This window comes from Corticium candelabrum, chromosome 16 (genome assembly GCF_963422355.1).
Source record: "Corticium candelabrum chromosome 16, ooCorCand1.1, whole genome shotgun sequence".
In the NCBI taxonomy this organism is placed as follows: domain Eukaryota; kingdom Metazoa; phylum Porifera; class Homoscleromorpha; order Homosclerophorida; family Plakinidae; genus Corticium; species Corticium candelabrum.
Genome location: NC_085100.1, coordinates 3,691,568 through 3,714,425, shown reverse-complemented (window position 1 = coordinate 3,714,425; position 22,858 = coordinate 3,691,568). Strand labels below are relative to the sequence as shown.

At 42.7% G+C, this 22,858-nt stretch overlaps 3 protein-coding genes and 1 long non-coding RNA gene across 4 annotated transcripts in view; 2 read left to right on the top strand and 2 right to left on the bottom strand.

Annotated features, from left to right (window-relative positions):
• Positions 1-1,243: 1,243 nt before the first annotated feature.
• LOC134192362 (ADAMTS-like protein 2) lies at positions 1,244-2,646 on the bottom strand. The gene is made up of 3 exons (XM_062661099.1): positions 2,484-2,646; positions 1,720-1,858; positions 1,244-1,558 (listed from the first exon to the last, which is right to left on the bottom strand). The coding sequence occupies exons 1-3, from the start codon at positions 2,604-2,606 to the stop codon at positions 1,389-1,391; spliced, it is 432 nt and encodes a 143-aa protein (XP_062517083.1). The 5' UTR covers positions 2,607-2,646; the 3' UTR covers positions 1,244-1,388.
• Positions 2,628-5,613, bottom strand: LOC134192526 (A disintegrin and metalloproteinase with thrombospondin motifs 9-like). The gene is made up of 5 exons (XM_062661263.1): positions 5,608-5,613; positions 4,400-4,666; positions 3,970-4,318; positions 2,840-3,908; positions 2,628-2,667 (listed from the first exon to the last, which is right to left on the bottom strand). Exons 1-5 carry the CDS (start codon positions 5,611-5,613, stop codon positions 2,628-2,630), a joined length of 1,731 nt encoding a protein of 576 aa, XP_062517247.1.
• Positions 5,614-20,211: 14,598 nt separating this feature from the next.
• LOC134192618 (uncharacterized) lies at positions 20,212-20,659 on the top strand. The gene is made up of 3 exons (XR_009971951.1): positions 20,212-20,372; positions 20,447-20,572; positions 20,631-20,659. It is a non-coding gene; the product is annotated as an uncharacterized LOC134192618 (long non-coding RNA).
• LOC134192525 (A disintegrin and metalloproteinase with thrombospondin motifs gon-1-like) overlaps positions 20,660-22,858 on the top strand; it is a 4,827-nt gene continuing 2,628 nt past the window's right edge. Inside the window, exons 1-2 of the mRNA XM_062661262.1 lie at positions 20,660-20,802; positions 20,956-22,858. The exon at positions 20,956-22,858 is cut by the window's right edge and continues 1,188 nt beyond it. Of these exons, the coding sequence (XP_062517246.1) occupies positions 20,765-20,802; positions 20,956-22,858 (1,941 nt within the window). The 5' untranslated portion in view covers positions 20,660-20,764. The remainder of the gene's footprint in view (positions 20,803-20,955) is intronic.

The following is a 22,858-nucleotide window of genomic DNA, read 5'->3' as shown; positions in this document are numbered from 1 at the left end:
TGCCTAACACATAGACAGTAAGGCGTGGCGGGCCTAGGTCAAGGCATGGCGGCGTTAGCCGAGGGATGGCGGGATTTGACGTGTCGGGATTGGGCGTGTCCTTGTAAAATTTAGCCAAGGCGATACCTGGGGAGAACACTGGCATGTGTTGACTATAGGCCGACTTTTGTAAAATCCATGCCTGTTTGTTTTTTTGTATGGTTTTCTGTATGTCTGTTCATGCCACTTAGGGCGTGTCTAGGAATCCTGTGACAAAGTTAGTTTGCTTTGTCGGTTACTTTTACTGTTTGTAAGTTAAAGTTTGTTCAGGAGACAGACTGTAGGATGTGGGGTACACCCTAGGGTGTGGCATAGTGCTTGTGTCAACAGATGTCATGTTGTCACAATTAACACTAATCCCGTCCTGATCTCACCTATCTTCACTCTGCCTCTAGCTTATTTTGTAACTCTTGACATTGTATATATTGACATCAATTTAGTTCAGCAGCTCAATGGTGACTGTAATTAGATCCGGCAATTAAAGAGCTTTCGATTGATACAAATAGCTGCCCAGAGGGCAATAACAGTTGTGGAGCAAATGACCACATTCCACAGTCTCTCTAATGTGTGAATGCACTATAGTAACCTTAGTGTTGATATTACTGCCTTAAGTGTTGTAATGCATCATCATTGGGTTCTTGAGCTGACAGTCATGAATGAATACCTTTCATTTATTATTGAGCAATTTTGTAGAAGCAGGTCTCACAGAGATAACAAAAAACTCGAGTGGTACAAGAAGAAAATTGAGTACAGGTTTTTAGAATAATGAAAACCGGTAGCTTGAAATCTGCCAAAAATGTCTAAATCATGTTTCTGTTGCACTGGTTATTGATATCAATATGCAATTCCTCCAGAGCAGAGTACACCAGTGCATCACTTGTAATTTTTGAAAATCGTGATTCAGTGATATATTTTTGTTAACTGTTTTTCTGTGAACGTTCTGAATTGCCGAACTTATCAAGTTACGAAACTATGAAGCACATTGTGTGCAATATGACTCAATCATTGGCATATCCACCTTCAGTATGTTTGGACATGCCCAACACAAGCTCCAATTAAATATATTTTGTTGTCATTGCATGTAAATTTCAATTAATTAGGTGTACTGTACAGTGTACCTACACTAAGGCTGATTTTGTTCAATGACATCAACATTCATGATGGAAACCTAAGCAAAGCTCACTAGGGTAATGGATCTGACAAAACTAGCCAACTTGTAAGTGATTGGCCAGTGTGAAAAACTTCCAGGCATACTGAAATACAAGCAATGACATCACTGAAACGACCGACCATTAACGTCTACAAGAAAGCCAATCAACACAAAAGCAAAAAGCAAAAAGACCATATCATCAGTATATCACGATCCTGTTTTTATGAGCTGATCTAACGTTTCCCCACAAAACGTGACGACACGACTGGCAGCAGTCCCGATGATGCTTGATGTCTTCACACGTATTGAGACGTACTACCATGTCACAGTTGAGTCCATCTCGTTTGTCTACACAATTGTCATACTCGCCTACAAATGAAGGCAAGATGCACACAATTATCATCATCGTTCTATGAGTTACATGACTATCATGTGTCGTGTAACGGTCAGTCAATTGGGAGTCTACATAAATATGATGACTATATCTGCCGAGCAAGAACAGCAGCTAGTGTCAGACAAATGTTACTCACATGGGACTAAGTTGCATCCCTGTTTGTGATGGGGCTTTGTGAATGTGAGACAGCGCCGGTCGCCTCTTGCCCGTCCAGTGCATTTGTCTACACACTTTAATTGGGGATGTTTCACTCCAACTCCACACGTATTGGAACACTGCAATTAATGACAATAGAATTAGTGACACAATGATTTGCAGGTTTTGGATAATGTGTAGACACAAACCCTTCAGTACATACTTAAGTTTAATGAGTAGTACTTTTACTAAGTAACTGTTTCTGACAATCAGTATTTATGGTTTTCCAAAATAAGGTTCGCACAACCACTATGTTGTAGGAATTTCAAAACACAAATTGCTCAGGACCTAGTCTCTGTGCTTGGTGTCCCTGCCTTTATATTTGGAAAACCATAAATAATGATTGTCAGAAACAGTTACTTAGTAAAAGTACTACTCATTAAATTTTTAACCTAACTGGGAGAGTTTTTGCTAAAGACGAGTGCATTCAAGTGCTCAAAACAGTGATCAAATACAAGCAGGAACCTGCCCCAAACTAGTCTGTAGCTGACAAATAAATCAAAAATGATTAAACATTTTGTATTTTGAATTTGTGCTTAGTAACCCATTATCAACCAATGATAAAGTTTGCACTCTATAGTCTTTGGCATGTTTGTTAATCAAACAAATAAGGTAGGTAAATCTAAGGAGGACTGATGTGTTAAAACAAGCCACAGTTAAGAGCAGATTAAGACAAATTAAAGAACAATGAGTACATTCACTTACAGTGGTCCATCCTGAGGTGATCCATACAGCCTTGTCTTCAGCTACTGCACCCGTACACTCCATACTTTCCATGGGTTTGTCGGCACCAATGCATTGTGTTACCCCGATCAACCAGTCTGCCATTGGCAAATACCTCACACACAACTACCCTTGTCTCGGTTCCTTGGCCACATGACTTTGAACACTAATAATAACACAATGTTATTAAGATACAAAACACATTTATAAGAGAGTATTTACTAACAGCAGTCCAGCCTGTCACTGTCCTCCACTCTGCCACACACGGAGGTTCACATTTCTCACTGATAACTGGAGCTAGACCAAGGTATCCCACTCAAATCTTGTCATCAACCCACTTGCCTACATTTTCTTTTTCACAGCGACATTGGACCTTTTGTCTCCTTGTACCTTCACATTCTCTGTCACAATCACCCCACCTGGTGTAGAGATATCTGATGGTATCATTAGTGCATGGACAATCACCAAGCTCACACGGTTCAACTACAACAGGCTTCTGTTCTGGAATTCTGTTGTCACACAGTTCTATGTCCTCGACTGCCTCTTCTTCTCCCCTCTGACAATGACATTCCAAGTCTCGTTTTCTAAATGCATCACTACCGCATGTCTTGTCACATGGACCAAATGGGAGAGCCACATATTGAGGATCAACACAAAGACAACGTGTGTAACAGTTCTCTCTCAGATTTCGACGCCTCTGGCCTTCGCATTTCTCATCTGGGGCGACCGTGTCTCGTCCACTAATGAAACAACGACACTCCACAATCCTGGTTCGTTTTCCATTTCCACACGTTAGAGAACAGTCTGACCACACGCTGGGCTGCCATCGAGGATTCAAGCATGGACATTCCTGCTCATTACAAACTTGTTCAGTTTCTGATAAAGCTTCGGTATTAGTGGGATCATTAGCACATTCGGCCAAAGTCATTCTTTCACTTTCAGTGTCAGATGTTCTAATACAGAAGACGAGTCTTGTTTGGATTCCTCCTCCACATGTAACTGAACACTCTTGATATGGAAAGACTTGATATCTGCACCTGCTGTTACAGCTTTCAACATCAACTGGTGATTGACCTGCACCATTATCAATACACTCTTCCAGAGGTACAACAGTAACAACAGGTCCTTGTGTCTTAATGCACTGAACTGGACGGCGGCGCTGGCCAGCACCACAAGTTGAGTCACAATCTCCCCAACTCCCAATGCTATAATGGTAAGTTGGACATGGAATATCGTTGCATGGTCTCTCTGTTGCTAGAAAAGGGCCAGTAGTCAGTGCTTGACATACGCTCATGTTTTCTTGTTGTATCACACCTTCCACACGACAGTCACATCTGATAGTACGAGTCTGCGTGCCTTCACATGTTGCTGAACAGGGACCAAAATCCTCAGCAGAATAGTAGGGCTCTTCACATACACAATCTCTTATTCTGCAACTTTCAGTCTACTCGTGGCTGAACGACAACACTTGGATCTTTAACACATTCATCAAAATCAACTCCTGTTTCAATCCCATTTATTATCTGAACACAACGTCTTTCTCTTTGTCTTGTACCTTTAGCACAAGTAGCACTGCACGCACTCCATTCTCTAGGCCTGTATTCGTAAGTAATACTGCAACTTTCAGAAGTAGGGACATCTACAATTCCAGAGTAATCTTGACAATGCTCCAGAGCTACTTCCTTTCTTCCTCTTAGCATGCATTTTCTTGTTCTTGTTCGAGTACCTGTGCCACATTTAGCATCACATTTAGTCCATTCTGATGGCACATAATTACGCATTTCCGTTTTATAACTAACACTCGCTTCTTCCTTTGACTGTAGAGTTAGTCGTCCAAACGCTAAACACTCTACATCTGGCACCAGAAGTGTTCTGTCCTCGTCTCAGAAGATGAGCACCTGACATGCCATAACTTCCCGTTTTTCAATAACACCACAAGTTGCATTTTCGTCAATATCACCAGTACCAACCCATCCGTAGGTACTGCAGGTAGCAACAAGGTCCTGTCCACAATCCTCTTCTGTATCGATAATTCGAGAACAATTTGTAATAGCCTGATCAGTACCTTCTTGCTCACGGAAGAAGTCATAGTTGATGCACTTTGCACTTCGTTCTAACTTTCCACCACACGGCTGCACACACTCTGCAAATGTGTAAAGACTAACCTACACAAACGGAAACAAAGTCACCCTGTTTGATGTCAAAGCAGTAAGTAGACTTGATTGTCTTTGTAAATCAACAGCATTGGCCTCCAAGTCAGCTTGTGACTAAAACAATAATCGGTGCTGGTTCCATTCCTACTTAATTTACACACAAGTAGACAAGTGATGTGAATATAAGTGCATAACAAACTAAAATAATAAGAGCATGCTGCAGTGAAACACCATTCAAAGCAGATCTTTAGTTAACTAACCACTATTGGCAACAACAACAAATTACAATGTCATTTTATTCAAGAATTTGAAAATTCACCCAAATATTGTTTCGTCTGTACAATATTTGTAGCATTGATATCACATGAGGTAATAGTTTTTGACATTGGATGGTGAAAGCAACTATATTTTGACATTGGTTGGTGAAAGCAAGCATATACCGTACACACACACACACACACACACACACACACACACACACACACACACACACACACACACACACACACAAACACACACACACACAAACACACAGTCACAAATATGACGTCATGTTTCCACATCAGATTTATAATGACGGTCAACAACAGTTCCCATTTATCGATTCTTACAAGCGATTGTTAGAGTGTGGAGCCAGCGCAAAGGAAACCCCACCAGCCAGATATGCATTTTTATTTAGCCTCGGGGATTCTCTAACTCTACTGCGAATTGCAGACATACGTTGGCACTCCCTCTGGACAATCACAGTCTTGATCTGGCGTTAGACCACAGGGTGTCTCTATAGAAGCAGGCCGGGGTCCAACTGCAGTAGTGCACCAATCGCCTTTTACATGTAATTCGTCGCCTCCGTTTGTTATAGCCCAACACTGATAGGTAACCTGTATGGTATCTGCAGCCAGAACAACATGCTGACATGCTCAGATTTCGCAATACGAAGTATAGATAAATCTCACGGCCATATTCACAGGAAGGTACACATGTGCTATTCTTTGGTCTCCACTCATACTTAGCCCATCCGTTAAACTTGTCCAGAAAACCAGTAGGCAGTGCGTTAATGTATGGTCTATTAGGCAAAGCTAGAAATGGACAGAACAGCAGGTCAAGATGCGGCAGTAAATCGGAATGCTGGTTGAACAGCTAGCTTACGCTGACCACTGGCAGGCCATGCTGACAGAGTGAAGAAAACAGCCAGAACGATCAAACTGCTCTTTGACATTTTGATCAAGCCTGCTGCTTTTCCAACAACGCAAAGTCCTACAGTGGCGTCTTTTCGTTGTATGGAAGACTTGCCCACGTTCTCGTCCCAACAGTGCTAACGAGCTTCAATAATATTTTTGCATTTTCCATTTATTCAAACAAAGCGCTGACTACTTGGGGGCGTGGATTGGCATAGCAAGTGTAGTTTGATCGTGGCAGTGGCGTCATCTATTGTGACTTCGCGCACGTCGATTCGATCGAGGTAGACAGTGGAGGTGTCGTCGTCTTCCAGAGCTGTCTTGCATGGAAAGACGCGATTTCTTGCCGATCGAACTCAACTCTACTCGCGCGTAGAACGATCGACGCAGCAGATCACAACCAAATTCAAAATGCCCATTCCTGACCTTGGACGGTACTGTGTATACACACGGACAGTTTCGTCTATTATCGGCGGCGCCGCTAAGAGCAATTATCGAGTTTAATATCTTGCTCTAACACTAGTATCTAACTCTAAACGGGAAACTCGCTGCGAAATTTCGGAACGGGGCATGTACACTAGCTTCGTGACATGCATTTTCATTTGTCTTCAACGGGATATTATATAACTAACAATAATGTGATCAGCCGAGGCTGAGAGTGGTCCACAGCAATTGCTAGTATAGGATATTGTCTTGAAGATGGTGATACACCTCAAGGTGGATGAACGCTGTGTAACCTACGTTAGCAGGCGATGGTTTAGCACTATATATATAAAGGAGAGGTGTCTGTCTGTCTATCTGTCTGTCTGTCTGTCTGTCTGCCTGTGTGTCCGTCCGTACGAGCGTTTCTCAAAGACGGCGATTCCGATCTCGGCCGAATTTGGCTCACGCACGCCAAATTCATTCGGGTCGAAAGTGAGACCGTGGTCGTCTTCCAGACTTCTCCCACGACGACGCCATTTCCCGCCGATCGCACTCGCTTCCGCTCGCGCGCGAATATCTCCGGAACGGCGCATCGTATCTCCACAGAATTTAGACTGCCCGTTCCCGACGTCGGACGGTACGCGCTGAGCGTGTCGTTTATTGCGGGCGACGCTGGCAAACGAAAGATATTTTCCTGATATCCGGGTCTTGAAAAAATACGCCCACAGTCGTTTGCCAGACTACGACCGTCGAAGAGCTGCCGTGTTTGATGCACCTGTTCCCCGAAACGCCAGCAACGTCTTCGAAGAGACGACGTTCAGCGGGACTGTCGAAATGGCGAGAGTCGGCATTCGTTATATACGGGGAACGGATTATCCGGGTAAGTATTGCACGTGACTTGCACGTTACGGGATTCACTTCGAAATTATAGATGCCAGGTTCGATACACCTGTTCTCCGCAACGGGACTTTCGAAATGGCTTCAACGGGATCAATAATCCAATCAACGGGATTTTTTGAAACTGGACACGTGTCGAATAGATGTCAAGTTCGATACACCTGTTCCTCGCACCGTCCAAGTCGAAATGGTTTCAACCAATCGCTAATCCAATCAACGGGATTTTAGAAACGGCAATTGAACGGGATATAATTATGAATGAGAATTCTGTCTGGCTGCTACTAAACGGTAAAGCACTTACACCATGGCTAATTAGTGACAGTAAGCGGTTCTCTATACAAACTGTACGTGACCTGGCTACACCCCCTCTGCCTCTCGAACCATCAAACGCATTTTTAGATACTTTCTGCTATAATCTCTACCTATAAAGGCGACCTGTCTGTCTGTCTGTCATTAATGCTCTGGTCTCTACCTATAAAGGCGACCTGTCTCTCCAACACTTCCGTGTTGTATTGGCTCTATGACAAACATGTGTGTCAACTGCGGCGCTATGAAGTTGAAAGGAGAAGCACCTGGCATGTGTTGTCCCCCGGGCGAAGCCGGGCATTGGAGCTTGTGTGTGTGTATATATATATATATATATATATATATATATATATATATATATATATATATATATATATATATACTAGTATACATGGCCCACGAAGGACAGGCAAAATACTGTAGTGTAAAGATATGTCTGTGACACGTCACGTGCAATCTTTGTTGCGATGTCTCGGATATGCTGAATGAATTCGAATCTTGCTCTTCGTGCTTGTTTCGATAGAAATCGACACACTCCCCGTGTAGCGCTTGCTGCAGAAAACGTGTAGGTTGGATTCGGTGCAAATGCAATCAGAATTTGGAGAGAAACGAAAGCGCTAGAAGAGTAAGTTTCGTCGGCAAGAGATATTCGATTGCTCGAAGCTTTGCGAAGGACGACGATACATACAGTCTACACAGGACTGGTGTGGGCGTGTGTTCGAATGAACTGGAATGTGTAGCGTTTGCGTCATCGAGAAATTTTACGCGGGGATCGACCCCTCGAGAGGGGACCCGGTGCATAATTTTCTTAATTCTTTTACGTAAACCTTGCCCTGTGCGTTCCAACTGTGCGTGCTAATTTCGGTTGCGAACGGACAAAAGACGTGGCCGCCAAACGAACACACACACACACACACACACACACACACACAATTGGAGCTTTATATATGATATATATATATATATATATATATATATATATATATATATATATATATATGTGTGTGTGTGTGTGTGTGTGTTTGTTTGTTTTCTTTCAAAATTAAACAATCCCCCAAACATTCCCAAACCAGCAAATCTTACATTGCACTACGTATATAATAATAATAATAACTACAACCTGTTGGTTTAGAATTCAGACTCTGTACCCGACTGGTTGTCTCAAGGAATAACTACTCTGATTCCTAAGAATGACAAGGCTGACCAGGCCAAAAATTACTGGCCTATCACGTGTCTGTCTGTCTTCTATAAGACCCTCACCTCAGTCATCAGGCAGAGGATTGCAGAGCATTTGGATCAGAGAAACCTCATGGCTCCGAAGCAGAAGGGCTGTCGACAGGGATCTTTTTGGTGCAAAGAATCAGCTGTTGATCAACAAGCTGCTTACCGAAGACTGTAAGACCAGGCACAAGAGCTTGAGCATGGCTTGGGTGGACTACCAGAAAGCCTATGACAGCGTGCCACACAGTTGGTTGCTCCAATGCCTTCAGCTGCATAAGATCAGTCCAGTCTTGTGCAGGTACCTGTCACGTGTGATGAAGAGTTGGAGGACATCGATGGTGCTTTCTTTCGGGAATAGTACGATCAAGACAAGGCTTATGCAGATCAGGAGGGGTATTTTCTAAGGTGACTCACTTTCTCCACTTCTCTTCTGTATGGATCTCAATCCTCTGAGCAAGGAGCTGAACAGAACCGGTTACGGCTACCGGATGACCACTGGGCATGGTCAAACTGCCAAACGTTAGCTCATCAGTCGTCTACTTTACATGGATGATCTGAAGCTGTATGGCAGAAACTCTGATCAGTTGGACGGGTTGTTGCACACGGTTCGTACCTTCTCTGATGACATCCAGATGAAGTTTGGTCTGGACAAATGTGCTGTTGCACACTTTGTCAACGGCAGGCTATCTGGACACAACTCTGGAGTGACGGTAGGAAAAACGGACACCATCAACTGTCTGGAACCGGGTCAAGTCTACAAGTACTTGGGTGCATATGAGAGTAACGGTATTCAGCACAGCATGATGCGGGAGAGACTCCTTCGTGAGTACTTCCGCAGAGTGAAGGTGGTTCTCCGGACTGAGTTGTATGGTCGGAACAAGATTCTAGCCATCAATGAGTTTGCACTACTGGTTCTCCCTTACGGTTTTGGCGTCATTCATTGGGGGTGCATGGACCTGCAGCAGTTCGATCGACGAACCAGAAAGCTGCTCTCTATGCACGGTGTCCACCATCCTGCTGCAGACGTTGACCGACTGTACGCTCCTTGCAATGATGGAGGTAGGGGGTTACAACAGATTGAGTCGACATATCAATCTTGTATTGTGAGGCTGAACTGTTACCTTGCTGACAGTTCTTATCCTTTTATGCAGATGATACGGGAGTGTGACTCCGGAAAATCTTCACACTAGATCAAGCGCATGGCTTGTCGCTTTACTGCACAGCTGCAGAGGAGTCTTGCTTCGGACGACAAGTCGCAGAACTTACACAGGAATGCATCCATCTCGGTTGAAGGTGGCTTCGAGCAAGCGCTTGAAACAGATGCGAGACATTACCGTACGTGTTGCAGTTCTCTTCGTGTGCGGTCCTGGAGCGGGAAGCCTATGCACAGGCAGTATTGCCGTCTCACTGAACGACCGCCTGTGGACATGAAAGAGACCTATGGATGGCTAAAAGCAGCGAATCTTCGTACTGCAACTGAGAGACTGGTTGTTGCTGCTCAAGACCAACCTCTTCGGACTCGGTGCTATGAGCGCAAGATTCTACATCGTGATGTCAGTCCTACTTGCCGCATGTGCAGTGTAGGCCTGTTCAGGCTGTAGTGCTTTGGCACCGACGGACTACACTGATCGACACAACCAGGTGGCCTCCATCATTCATTGGGATGTTTGTCGCCATTTTGGGGTTCCAGTGGAGAGCAGGTGGTACCGGCATCATCCTGATAGGCTTGTGGAGACGGATGACATTACTATGATGTGGGATACCACCATCCCCACTGCCAGAAAAATCAAAGCCAACCGTCCAGACACCTGTCTCAGAAATAGGAAGACAAACAATTGTCTTCTTATTGATATCAGCTGTCCTGATGATGGCAACATTGGCAAGAAACATGCTGAGAAGTTGGCGAAGTACAGCGACTTGCGAGTGGAGATAAGTCGCATGTGGCATTGTCGAACACTGGTGGTTCCGGTGGTCTTGGGAGCTTTGGGCACAGTGCACGCAGGTATTGCACGGTGGCTGGACATTATTCCAGGTCATCACAACCTGCAGCACTTACAGAAAACAGTGCTTCTGGGATCTAATCGGATCGTTCGTAAAGTCATGTCTTCTTTCTAGACAGCCGTGATGGTCTAAGTACTTCTGAAGCAGGGATTGTTTGAGGTACTTGTAATGGACTTTACAAACCAGACTAATCTGGTTGAGCACGACACATAGTAGTAGTAGTAATAATAATAATAATAATAATAATAATAATAATATATTTCACTTCGTACCAGCAGGTACAGCCTCTCACAAATGAGAAATATATACAAACAAACACACACATACACATAGACACCAGTGACCTCGAAAACAAACAGACAGCTAAGTATATAACAGAGAACGTCATTCCTACAGCGAGATGGCAAAAAATTAGTATGCACATCTACAAAGGGCAACTTGTCTCTCTAGACTCTCCACAAAAGTCCTCTAACTAGGTCATTTCTAGAGTCTAGTGACCGTTTCAACGATAAAGCTTGTACTGTTCGAATCTTCACTGACGCATTGACCATCTAATTACCTAGGCGCTCATACAGTGAGTCTCTCCATCGAAGACCAAGTCCCCGTCGAATACCTTACCTAAATATGGCGTCAACTGCTAAGGTTGAGGTTTTGTCCAAGTTTCACAGCTGGCTACCAAACGATAAAATAGGAAATAGTTGAATATCTACTATTTTCTTCCAAGTGCTGCCGCTCAAGCAACTACCTCCCATTCTTGCAAAAGCAGCGTTACAGCGCCAAAGACCTTCCGTTTCCTGGCATCCACTGCCACTTGATCACGACCCAGCATATCCAAAAACAACACCGAGATGATTGATATTTTCTTGACACAACAACGTAATTCCATTCAATGAAAATTCTGGAAGATTACGTGATGACGTAACACTTTTAATGAATCCAATAACAGAGCTCTTGTTGCCATTGATCCTCAAATGGTGAACATCGGCATATTGCACACACATATCCATCATTTTTGCAGACCAGCCGCAGTAGGAGAAATAAGCAAGAAATCATCAGCGTAAGCCAAACACCCCAAAAACATGTTGCCAATCTTGGCCCCAACACCAGAATCTCTTAGATCTCCCAATAAATCGTCCATGTAAACATTGAACAAACACGGAGATAAAACGCTACCTTGACAAACATCATTACAGACATTAAAGGGTTCTGAAAGACTGCTATTCCACTTTATCTGCATAGATTGCGCAGCGTACCAATTGGCAAGCATCTTTACAAGATAAACTGGTGTGCCAAGTCGTAATAGTTTACTGAACAATTTGGAATGCGACACCCTGTCGTATGTTTTGAAACCTCCAATGCGCAAGCATAAACATACCTATTACCCTTTGACAGGTAATAGTCAATAGCCTGTCTGGAAACAAACGAACAATCGCAACAGCTGTGTCCCTTCTTAAAACCAAATTGTTCATTACCTGAATTCCAAAGACCCTGAAGTCTGTAAAGAAGAACGTGCTCAATAGCTTTCGATACAACGGAAGATACTGCAATGCCTCTGCAATTGTCAGGATCATGAGTATTTCCCCTCTTGTCTTTGACAATCGATACGATGTAAGACCTCAAGAACTGACTAGGTACAAAGGAATGTCTCAGAAAAGCCGTGAAAGCCACGCTCATGTATATAGACAGAATAGGACCACCATATCTCAAGTGTTCAGACATTATATCATCAGGACCTGGTGATTTATTGACTTTCAGATATACCATGCAATCATTCTTTTACACTCTCACACGACTCGTTGTTAACAATAGCACTGAAATAATCCTTCCATACTTTCAGAATGTCCTCTGCCGACAATGCCTCAGCAATCCTCGTTAATGATTTTGACTTACTGTGATGTAAACCACCATGAAATCTACTCCAAAATCTTGAATTGTGCCCTTCTTCTATATCTTTGGCATCAAACAGCTCACCACAATGTGGTTTACCTGCATATCGCCATAACTTATAACTTGCCCTAGCATTGCCCTTCAACTCTTTTAAGTTCAGAGTCCCATCCCAACACCTTTGCATTACTTTGTCTTCCCATGGGTATACACCTCTTGCTTGCCTTCATCATTGAACCAACCACAGCATCAAAATACAATTGTATAACCTCTTTGTGGTTACATGAACAAGGATCATTACATACGGCTGCCTCAGCAGGAATATCCAAATTCTCCAACTCCATTTCTAAACATTGCCTATATCTGAATAAATCCTCAGAACAAGCCTCTCTCCACAACAGTCTTTTCTTGCTGGTCTTTGATCCAATCATCTCCTTCACCGCATCAACCATAATGTCACCACACCAGAAAATCAGCCAGTGATCAGAACACATGCTCATACCATCTCTTATCTCAAATGTCGGATGAACTACTATCAAACAAAGACTTAGAAATACAGGCATAGTCGATCCATAACTCCTTGGAAAAATCAACACTATGTCATGTAGACATATTACTAGCCACTTGTGGATCAGACAAACCTACAGGAATAACGATTGAAATCGTTCAAGAAAGACATCAACAGCTTTGAGAATCTCCCAGATTTACAAAGATCAGCATTAAAGTCACCCAAGACTACCACTGCATCAAACACTTCTGAATCCAATATCCAATCCAGATATCTGAGTTCCATGTTGTAATCTTCTAAAGCTTCTGAGTTACCATACACTGTAGGCATGTAAATTGAAATAACCAAGACTATTCCAGAGCATGAACGTAATCGCACAGCAACCATACGTTCAGAAGCAGTTTTCACAGGAGCAATAAATGATCATATCGTTTATGCCACAGCAAGGCAACGCCTCCATACGGTCGACCAGATAAAATATGATTACTCTCCATAGGAGAGATAGAACAAAACATAATATCGTCTTCCAGTGATGAAAATAAGGACAGCTCGGTAGAATGGAGCCAATGTTCCTGTGAAGCCAGAATATCCACTTCTTAAATAAATCAAAAACGCAACTATCAGAAGACGTCAAGCCTCTGCAGTTGAAACTAGCAAATTTCAACTTATGTTGAGCCATAATTGACAGAAAGAGCACTGTGAGACTGATTACTGAACCTTAATGATGAATGAGGTCTAATCACCAAGATCGTACTCTTAAAATTCTGGCCAAAACTCTAGAACCAACACAGTATCTTTATGTCAAGTGGTACAGTAATACGTGCACACTTAGTACCATGTATCTTTGACGGAAGTATATGCATCCCAACTATCAACGTCCTGTACTTCAAGCTGAATTCTCTTATAAATCATTCTCTAGTTATGTTTCCATAATTGAATAGAAAGTTGCTGCATCAATATTTTGGAAAGCCTGGTGGTTTTAAGGCCACTGACTGCTGAGGTTTTGGAAGCAATAACTTTCAGAGTTTTGATGCTAAATAATGACCAGAGCCCCAAGGTCTCAACCACTAAGGGGTAAAAGAGACCACCAGCTGCACAAACTCTGTCACACACACACACACACACACACACACACACACACACACACACACACACACACACACACACACACAATGGTGCTTCTCCATTTATTTGAAACACTTTCCTGTAAATGGCATTAGAGTAATTTGCCAAGGGTATAGCGCTGTATCCAAGCTTCGAATAGACTAGGGGCACCAGTACAACGGCGTCATGTCGAATAGTGGCAGAATCCTTTACGAACCACCAAGGATCATTCGTTTCGACTCTATGCATTAGTTCCAACACTCTAGTTAAACTAAAAGGTAAGAAGTAAAAAGCCAACCTAATATCTAAAGGTTCTCTCTTAAGCTTTTCAAACTACTGCTCAAGCAATACAGTTAGTGTTCTAAAAATGAGTAAACGTACTACGTAGGAAAGCATGGAAGCTAAGATCCAAAAGTGACAGCACTATATCAGACAACAAATTGATGCGACAGCAGCTTGACACGCAAATGAGCAGCCGTGGTATATAGCCATTTATAGCCACGTATTCGAGAGCAAAGAAACGGCGCTAGGAAATAGCAATTCCGAAAGAGACAAGGGGCACCCATTGTGAAAGAGGCGGCGAAACGCGAAATCAGACGAAAAAGCAAAATTTTTAATTAGAGCTGTGAAAGGACAAGCGGAACGTGGAAACAGACACAGAAAAAACAGGTGCTGTAAAGAGGCAAGCGAAAAACGGATAAAGATGCGCGAAGCCTACCTCAAAAATGTAACTGCGCATGAGCACTTCAAAATCCATTTTTCGGGTCCAGTTCAAAACTGGACCGGCGAATGTAAGCGTCAAGAAATTTAATTGGCTTACCCCTAACTTAATTAACATTACCTGAAAATTTGTGACTACAACATTCGTCAGCAACAACGTAAAACACCGTAATATGCTACACTGCTGTCTTTTCAACTTTTTTCCTAGAGCAACGAAAGTCCATGCTTTGCATCACAAGTCATAGCATTACAAGAATCACGTGAGTAGCATGGATTATTATTAGCAATTTATTTCATTGCTAAACTTTAGGTAAAACTCTATATTAGAACCTGTGAAGCCAAAGGTGCTTTATTGTTTAGTCTTTTTCTGATGCAGGAGATTATACTGCCTTGTATTCCTCAAAATTGAAATCATTTCTACCAAACAAAAACAGTCTACAAAACGCTCACAGTTGTTTGACAAAAGAACAAAGCACTAGAACCTGACAGAAATGATGCTATAGCCAAATCTCTGCTTTGGCGACGAGACATGCAGATCAAGGTCTTGCTTTGAAAGTAATGCGCGGGCTGTTTCCGTAGAGACTGTCACGCGATCGCGGTGTGCCATAGAATCCCAGGGGAGTAACTTAATAAGTGTCTGGTCACGCCCATGCCACACCATATATGGAAGCTTCTGAGTCGATTCGCTGTGTCCGTTGAGCTTCTATGCAACATGTCTGATGCATAGTCAAACAAATAGTTTCGAAACATTGTTAGACAATTAGTTTTCGTCTTCATCTCATGTGTCGAAGCAGACAGAGTATATCTAAGAACGATAACCAGATTCAGAATCTGCTCTCTATATAAGTACCGACTGCTTGATATTAAATGTACTAGATGAGATCCCGTTCTTCGCCCGATATCATAGGAAATATGGCATCCCCGGGAATTTAGTAACCCTAAGCCAAATTGATGTGTTACAAATCGCGTGCTTGATTTCTAACTGAGTTGGTGACTGAAAACATTTATTTTGTACATTTCTCCCCGCTCTACTATCTATATATAGAGTAAACATGCAGTTGTCACAGCCCCATTTGTCACTTTGTTGTGGTAGGTCATGTTGAAGACAATCAACGTGAAACAGTTCTTACAATTTCGACACCGCACGGTATCATCGCATTTTTCAGAAATCAAACAGTTGCGGAGAATTATATAAATATGTATGTACGGTGGAGTCTGTGTGTGTTGAGCAGTTGTTTGGTCGCATTGCGGAAAACCTGTCATTTTCTTCTGCTGCAAGCGTTTGTCTCTTTTTCGTGGTTAGTGGAATTTCAAGCTTGCTACGTCATCTCCTAAAGCTAAATGTACAACAAATGCATACACACCACAGTCAACGATCCCCTAGCTCTACTGTTGATAAAACGGCAATTCAACGTATAATTGCAAATGGGATCACATTCATCTTTGCCGTTTTCGTTGCTTTGATGCACAACTAGAGTCCTTATATATTCAGGGAAAAGTGATTAAGTGCATGACACCCACCGACTTTGTCATCGTGGCATGCTTTCTAGAGTCTCAACTTGGTAGGCTGTTTGTCGAAATAACCTTGCAAGTAGAAAAAAGGCTAACTATACAGTGCAGCTTCGGAGTGCCGCAGCACACACAAACGATAAGTGACTTTTCTTTCCCATCAAGCAAATAGAAATCATGTGTCTAGAGTGCGCGGAGTGGCGCTACAGATTGTGAATCACTCTGCGTCAACGCATGACAAAACGAACCTGACCGCTGCTTCCCGTCACATATTGTGAATTCGGTCTAGAATCTTGGCTCCCCAATTTTCAGATTGTCATTTTAGTGAAGAACACCAGAAACCAACTCAAGATTTTTGGAATGCTTTTGAATGACCCCTTTCTATAGATATAGCTCATTTGCTTGATGCAGCTGGGTATTGGACCATCTGCCAAGTACGTTTTCGTCTCGTCACTCTCGTTTGCAATATCGCCAAATGAGCCTCCTCGATCGTGTGTGAAAAGCTAGCTGTCCAGTGCTATGCTATCGCACAATTAGTGCTCTTTGTAAGTGCACCCGTTGTTCGTCAGCCGACTGATTCTTTACCTACATGATGGGTAGTTTCCCAAGGAATGCCAAGAGGGATGCCAAGAGGGGTACACTCAGACACTCAGTGGATCTCGGCAACTAACTTCCATTAGCCTTTTAATAATCTAGTGACTACGGCTCGAAGACAAAGAAAATGTAACAGAGTGTCCTGTTGCGAATAATTAGTAGTGTAATGTGACATGTTTTATAGAAACGCTCGTTAGACATACACATCTATATAACGCATAGCACATTACTAATACAGTCATTCGAGAGTGCGAGGTTGTCGATATTTCTTACCACTAGGTGGCTATGCGTGTATGGAACGTCCACTCAATTTTCAATTTAAACTGAAAATTGAAAATTGAATCCAACAATAAAAATTGAATTTCAATTAAAATTTGCAATTTTTTATTTGACTTGAAAATTGATAATTAAAAACGGCATTAAAATTTGATTTACAATTTATTGAAATTTGACATTATATGATATTTCTAAAATATCTCAGAAAAACAAACAGCAAATTGCTATTGTAACGTCAATTAATCCAAATTTAAGGCTATGAGTATTTGAAAATCAAAAGTTTAGTGTCTTGTGCTTATTTTCATTTTGTTCTAAAATAAAAACTGAAATTGTAAGCTTCCGGTTGAGTAATGTCTAGGCGCCTTGGCGGCTTCTGCCCCTGTACCGTATTTGTACACATTAGGTGCACTCTAGGTGACACATTTACAAACAAACCGATCAAGTAACACGCTTATATAAATAATAGCGGTAAATTAGTAACAAGGCGGTATGTAAAGATCTACTGAATTTTCTACGCCTATCACAGCGCACCTGCACTTATGCACTAAGCCGATCAGCTTTTTGTAGCACAAAGTACTCAACACAATGCCTACACAAAAGTGGTAATTGAACTGTCTAGCAGACAGCTAAGATAAACGTTAGCTAAAGGAGAACTCTCACCAAATACTAAAACTTGTTGAAAGAAAGATACAATGCCTGGTATCTTCCTGCAGGAAACCTACAGTCCAGACAGCCACAGAAGCAGAGAATCGGCAACGAGTTGTTCCGACGATTCCCCGTATGTAAACAAAGTCTTACTCTCTCGAGGCAACTACTTTAGGTTTAACCATACCAAGTGCTCCTAACGCACCCAAAATTCAGCGAGACATGATCTATGAGCTACTCCAAGAAGGGTCTCCTTCTGAGGTTGTAAGCCACAGTCGATACTTGCTAGTCTCGCGTAGCCAGACCATCTCCGCCTACATCCTTCCGGCGAGAGATACGAATCGTGGGGATAAAGACCTCTTTATAGATAGCAGGAGGTCTAAGTAGATGTCACGCAATCACATTCCGCTCATTTCGCTTGTGTTGATTACGGTCATGCATGTTAATACACTAACTAGATATTCTTTCTTCGACCTGTAGACCTTGGAACTACTGTCCTGTTGCAGGAGGGACGTAAGTTTTGTGGCCAAATTGTCCGTGAGGCTGTGCTTCTTCACTGATCGACGTCTGATTTCTATATCTATTGTCGTGATCTAGTGCGTCTGACGTAAGCACGAGACGTGCTTTTGTTTAGTCACGACGCTCTTTCGCCGTCCGTTAGTCTTATTCAGTTGCTGCTCGTTTTAGCGTGTTGTTTGAATGCAGAGTGCCGCTATAGCGCCTTGTGTTCTTACATGATGTGTCGAGGGAATAGAACGCCTCTCGATCAAGCAGCATGATTATCGTGGCTGAGGGAATTCACGCTTTATTCTGTCTCGTTATTGCGCTACTGTGTTCAACACGCTATTCAAAGTCCACAAGATTGACGAACGAATGTCTTCTCTTTGATTAGTAGGACGTCCGTTCACAGGCGTACATCTTTGTTAATTAATTAGAAATGTAACTAACAAGTAATTAGCACACGCGAGACGAACGGAATGCGATTAAGCAACACCTCCTGCTATCTATAAAGAGGTCTTTATCCCCACGATTCTTGGGGAGCGCAGAACAAGAATGGATTAGGCATATCCCAAGACTATCTCCCGCCGGAAGAATGTAGGCGGAGATGGTCTGGCTACGCGAGACTACATCCTTGCGTGTTAACTTTGGGGTCCCAGTTTGCTTTAGTTGATAAATCACAACTTGACATCATATGTCTCACAATCCTTACCCTGAAGTGTGCACAGATATCGGTCTTCCTTGCTAACCAACAATCAGAGGTACGAATACGCTACATACGGGTACTAAACACGCCTACGCAGGTAATTTCAATGCTTTATTTCTTCGTCAAGGTACACTTCTGCAGTAAACGGTTGCAAAGGGTTGTGTCATGAAGTGACAGCTTTTATCTGAGAGATAGTTGATTTTGGTGAGAGTTCTCCTCAATACTGATAGACTAGCTAGTCTAACTGCCGGACGGAACAGCATGGAAAAAGTTCTTGTTCAATAATTGATCCATTGTCTTGTCTTCGTCGGTCGTCTAGACATGCATGTACATCTATACCGAGCGCAAATTCCAGCCAACACTTCTCTAAACACCTAAAGTCAGAGATTTAACATAATTACAAAACTCTAGGTATTAACGGCAACACCACAGCACCGCCCTAATGAACTAAACTGAATTAGCAGAGCGCTATCAATTACTACAAAGCGCCATTCACGTGGTCCCGGATGTGAAACAATTTTCAATTTTCAATTGCCAACAAAAAGTTCCTGACAATGTAAATCAATATTTAATTCTTGATTTTTTATGTCTCCGCCTACATTCTTCCAGCGAGAGTAAACCGTACAAATGTTTAGGATAGTCTTTGAGGATTTGCAGGCCGGGGTAGACTACCTGGCTTCACGACGACGATCCCATGGGGAAACAGGGGCTGTGGAGATACGCACAAAATTGTTGCTCGATATCTGTGCCTCCACATACTGCGGCTGCCGAAGTCTAGAACGTACTTTTACTCAAGTTGCTTAGACTGCTAGCGCACGCTAGAGTCTGATAGACGGAAATGAGTCAGCTGTCTTTGTGCGATTTTGGACGTCTCAAGCTAATCAAGGATATAGAAGAGAGGTATGAATATATTTGTATACTGGACAAGAGGGCTCCGAGGGCTCTTTAGGTGGAAGATTTGCATTATCAAGAAGCACAGTGCATATAATTTGTAAGTGCTAACTAGGAAATCGTAGGTGTAGTGGCGTCTCTACTAATTAGGCTTTGTTGTTGGATTAGATTGTTTTCAAATCAGTGCAGTTGTGGAGAAAGCAAGACATTGATCAAGGGCGTTTGTATCTCCCTCCATTGTATGACTTTTCCTGGCTCTCGTTGAACAGGCAGCAGACTTGGTCAACATGCTTTCTAGTCTACACGTGAACGTCCTTACCATTTTCTTTGTCCTTTCTCCATGGCTTGCTAGTGGTCAATGTAAGCAAGATGTCCATGTTGTGCGGGTAATCTGCTTCTTGATATGCAGTTACTTGTTTTTTCGTCTATGTTAGTCAATGTTCCTGACAGACCTTATATTAATGCACTGCCCACTGGCTTTTTGTCTAACTTTGACGGATGGGCCAAGTATGAGTGGCTACCGAAGAACAGCTCATGTGTACCGTCTTGTGGATATGGCCGTAAGACGTTTCAATGTAGCTAGAATTCACTGGATCGAGGTTCAGATTTTGACTGCAGGTACCATCAAGGCTACTTATGAGTGTTGGGCCACAACAAATGGAGGCGACACAATACATGTAATAGACAGTTGGTGTCTTGACAATGTCATTGGAGACAGACCTCTTGCAGTAGAAATACCTTGTGGAAGGAAGATGGATGAAGATTGTGACTGTCCAGAAGGACAGCCAACGTATGTGACGCTGTAACTTGATTAGTAGTGTTTGTGGCAGTGGCTGTGATATAGAGTCTCTTCTGTATATAGCACTGCGTAGTACGAAGGTGTATGTTGTCTAAATTAAATGAATCTAATAAATAAGTGAAGGACTCTGTTTGTGTGTGCTAGGTTGGTATTTACACATTTTGCAGAGTGTGTACAACCATGTGGTGGCAAACTAGAACGAAGTGCCAAATGTATCAACTATGACTTTTTCTGTGAACAAGAAGGTTCAGATCAGGCTATTACAAATTGTGCTCGAATTATTGATACAGAAGAAGATTGTGGACAGGATCTGGTTGCTACTTGTAGTACTTATTCATGGGTTGGTACTGGCAGAATCACACGAAATGCAACATGTGGTCCCATTGAATTAAGAGAAGAGATGGCATGTCAGGTGCTCATCTTTCTGAGACAAGGACAGAACACTTTTCTGGTGCCAGATATAGAGTGTTTTGCATTTGGACCACTAAGTCGAGAGTCAAAGGAAGCAGCCAGTCTCAGTTACAGATCAGAAGCATGTAACTATATGCCAGGAGAATGGAGTGCCTGTGATGCCACATGTGGGGCAGGTACACAGACAAGAACAAAGAAATGCTTGCAAAGGGGAAGGCGTGAAATAGATTTAATACAATGTAGTTACGTTCCTGGTATTATCGATCCTCCTACTACTAAAAGCTGTAGTGTTAGCTGTAAATACGTGCCTACAGAATGGAGTGCATGCAGTGCTACTTGTGGTGATGGTACAAGAGAAAGACGCAGAAGTTGTGTGCAGACCATTGATAGTGTTGAAAGAACAGTTGATTTTAACGAGTGTGCTAAAGATGCAAGCATAGTCATTCAGCCAGAACAGGAGACTGAACTTTGCAAATTGAGAGATTGTGAATGTGAAGTACCATATTATGTTCCAGAGGATTATGGCACATGTTCAGCCACTTGTGAAGGCATGCAGACACGATCTATCAGATGTGAATGTCCTGTTGAAGGTGTAGTACAACAAGAAGAGATGAGTGTTTGCAGGAGGCTCATTAGTGGGGCAGCTCCAGAAACAGTGAGACGATGCAACGATATTCCGTGTCCAACGTATCAATACAGAGTTGGGGCGTGGGGACAATGTGACTCAGTATGTGGGACAGGGAATCGTAGCCGTCAAGTTGAGTGTGTTAAGACGCAAGGAAGTGTTGTGAGCATTGTGTCTTTACAAGTATGTACTGATAATGGTCTAAGTGAGCCACCAATTTCTGTTGAAAGTTGCAGTGTTAGCTGCCAATATGTGGCTACAAAATGGAGTACATGCAGTGCTACTTGTGGTGAGGGTACGAGAGAAAGACGCAGAAGTTGTGTGCAGACCATTGATAGTGTTGAAAGAACAGTAGATTTTAATGAATGTGCTAAAGATGCAAGCGTAGTCATTCAGCCAGATCAGGAGACTGAAAGTTGCAAATTGAGAGATTGTGAATGTGAAGTACCATATTATGTTCCAGAAGATTATGGCACATGTTCAGCCACTTGTGAAGGCACACAGACACGATCTATCAGATGTGAATGTCCTGTTGAAGGTGTCGTACAACAAGAAGAGATGAGTGTTTGCAGGAGGCTCATTGGTGGGGCAGCTCCAGAAACAGTGAGACCATGTAACGATATTCCATGTCCAACGTATCAATACAGAGTTGGGGCGTGGGGACAGTGTGACTCAGTATGTGGGACAGGGAAACGTAGCCGTCAAGTTGAGTGTGTTAAGACGCAAGGAAGTGTTGTGAGCATTGTGTCTTTACAAGAATGTACTGATAATGGTCTAAGTGAGCCACCAATTTCTGTTGAAAGTTGCAGTGTTAGCTGCCAATATATGGCTACAGAATGGAGTACGTGCAGTGCTACTTGTGGTGATGGAATGAGACAAAGAGAAAGACGTTGTATTCAGACAATAGATGGTGTTCAAACACGAGTTGAGTTTGAGGAATGTGTTAAAGACTCGAGTGTAGTTGTTCAGCCACAAGAAGAGACTGAAAGTTGCAGAATAAAGGATTGTGTA

Bases quoted from the DNA above. Each gene is read 5' to 3' on its own strand.
- LOC134192526 (XM_062661263.1), bottom strand. The intron at 3,909-3,969 runs GTGTTGTCGTTC...GTGTATGTGAAG, and splicing joins TGAATGTGTTAAAGATCCAA to AGCCCTACTATTCTGCTGAG. The intron at 2,668-2,839 runs GTGGGTTGATGA...TGTTATTATTAG, and splicing joins GAAAAAGAAAATGTAGGCAA to TGTTCAAAGTCATGTGGCCA.
- LOC134192362 (XM_062661099.1), bottom strand. From the start codon at position 2,606: ATGGCAGACTGGTTGATCGGGGTAACACAATGCATTGGTGCCGACAAA. The intron at 1,859-2,483 runs GTAAGTGAATGT...CATTAATTGCAG, and splicing joins TCACCTCAGGATGGACCACT to TGTTCCAATACGTGTGGAGT. The intron at 1,559-1,719 runs GTGAGTAACATT...CTTCATTTGTAG, and splicing joins GGGATGCAACTTAGTCCCAT to GCGAGTATGACAATTGTGTA.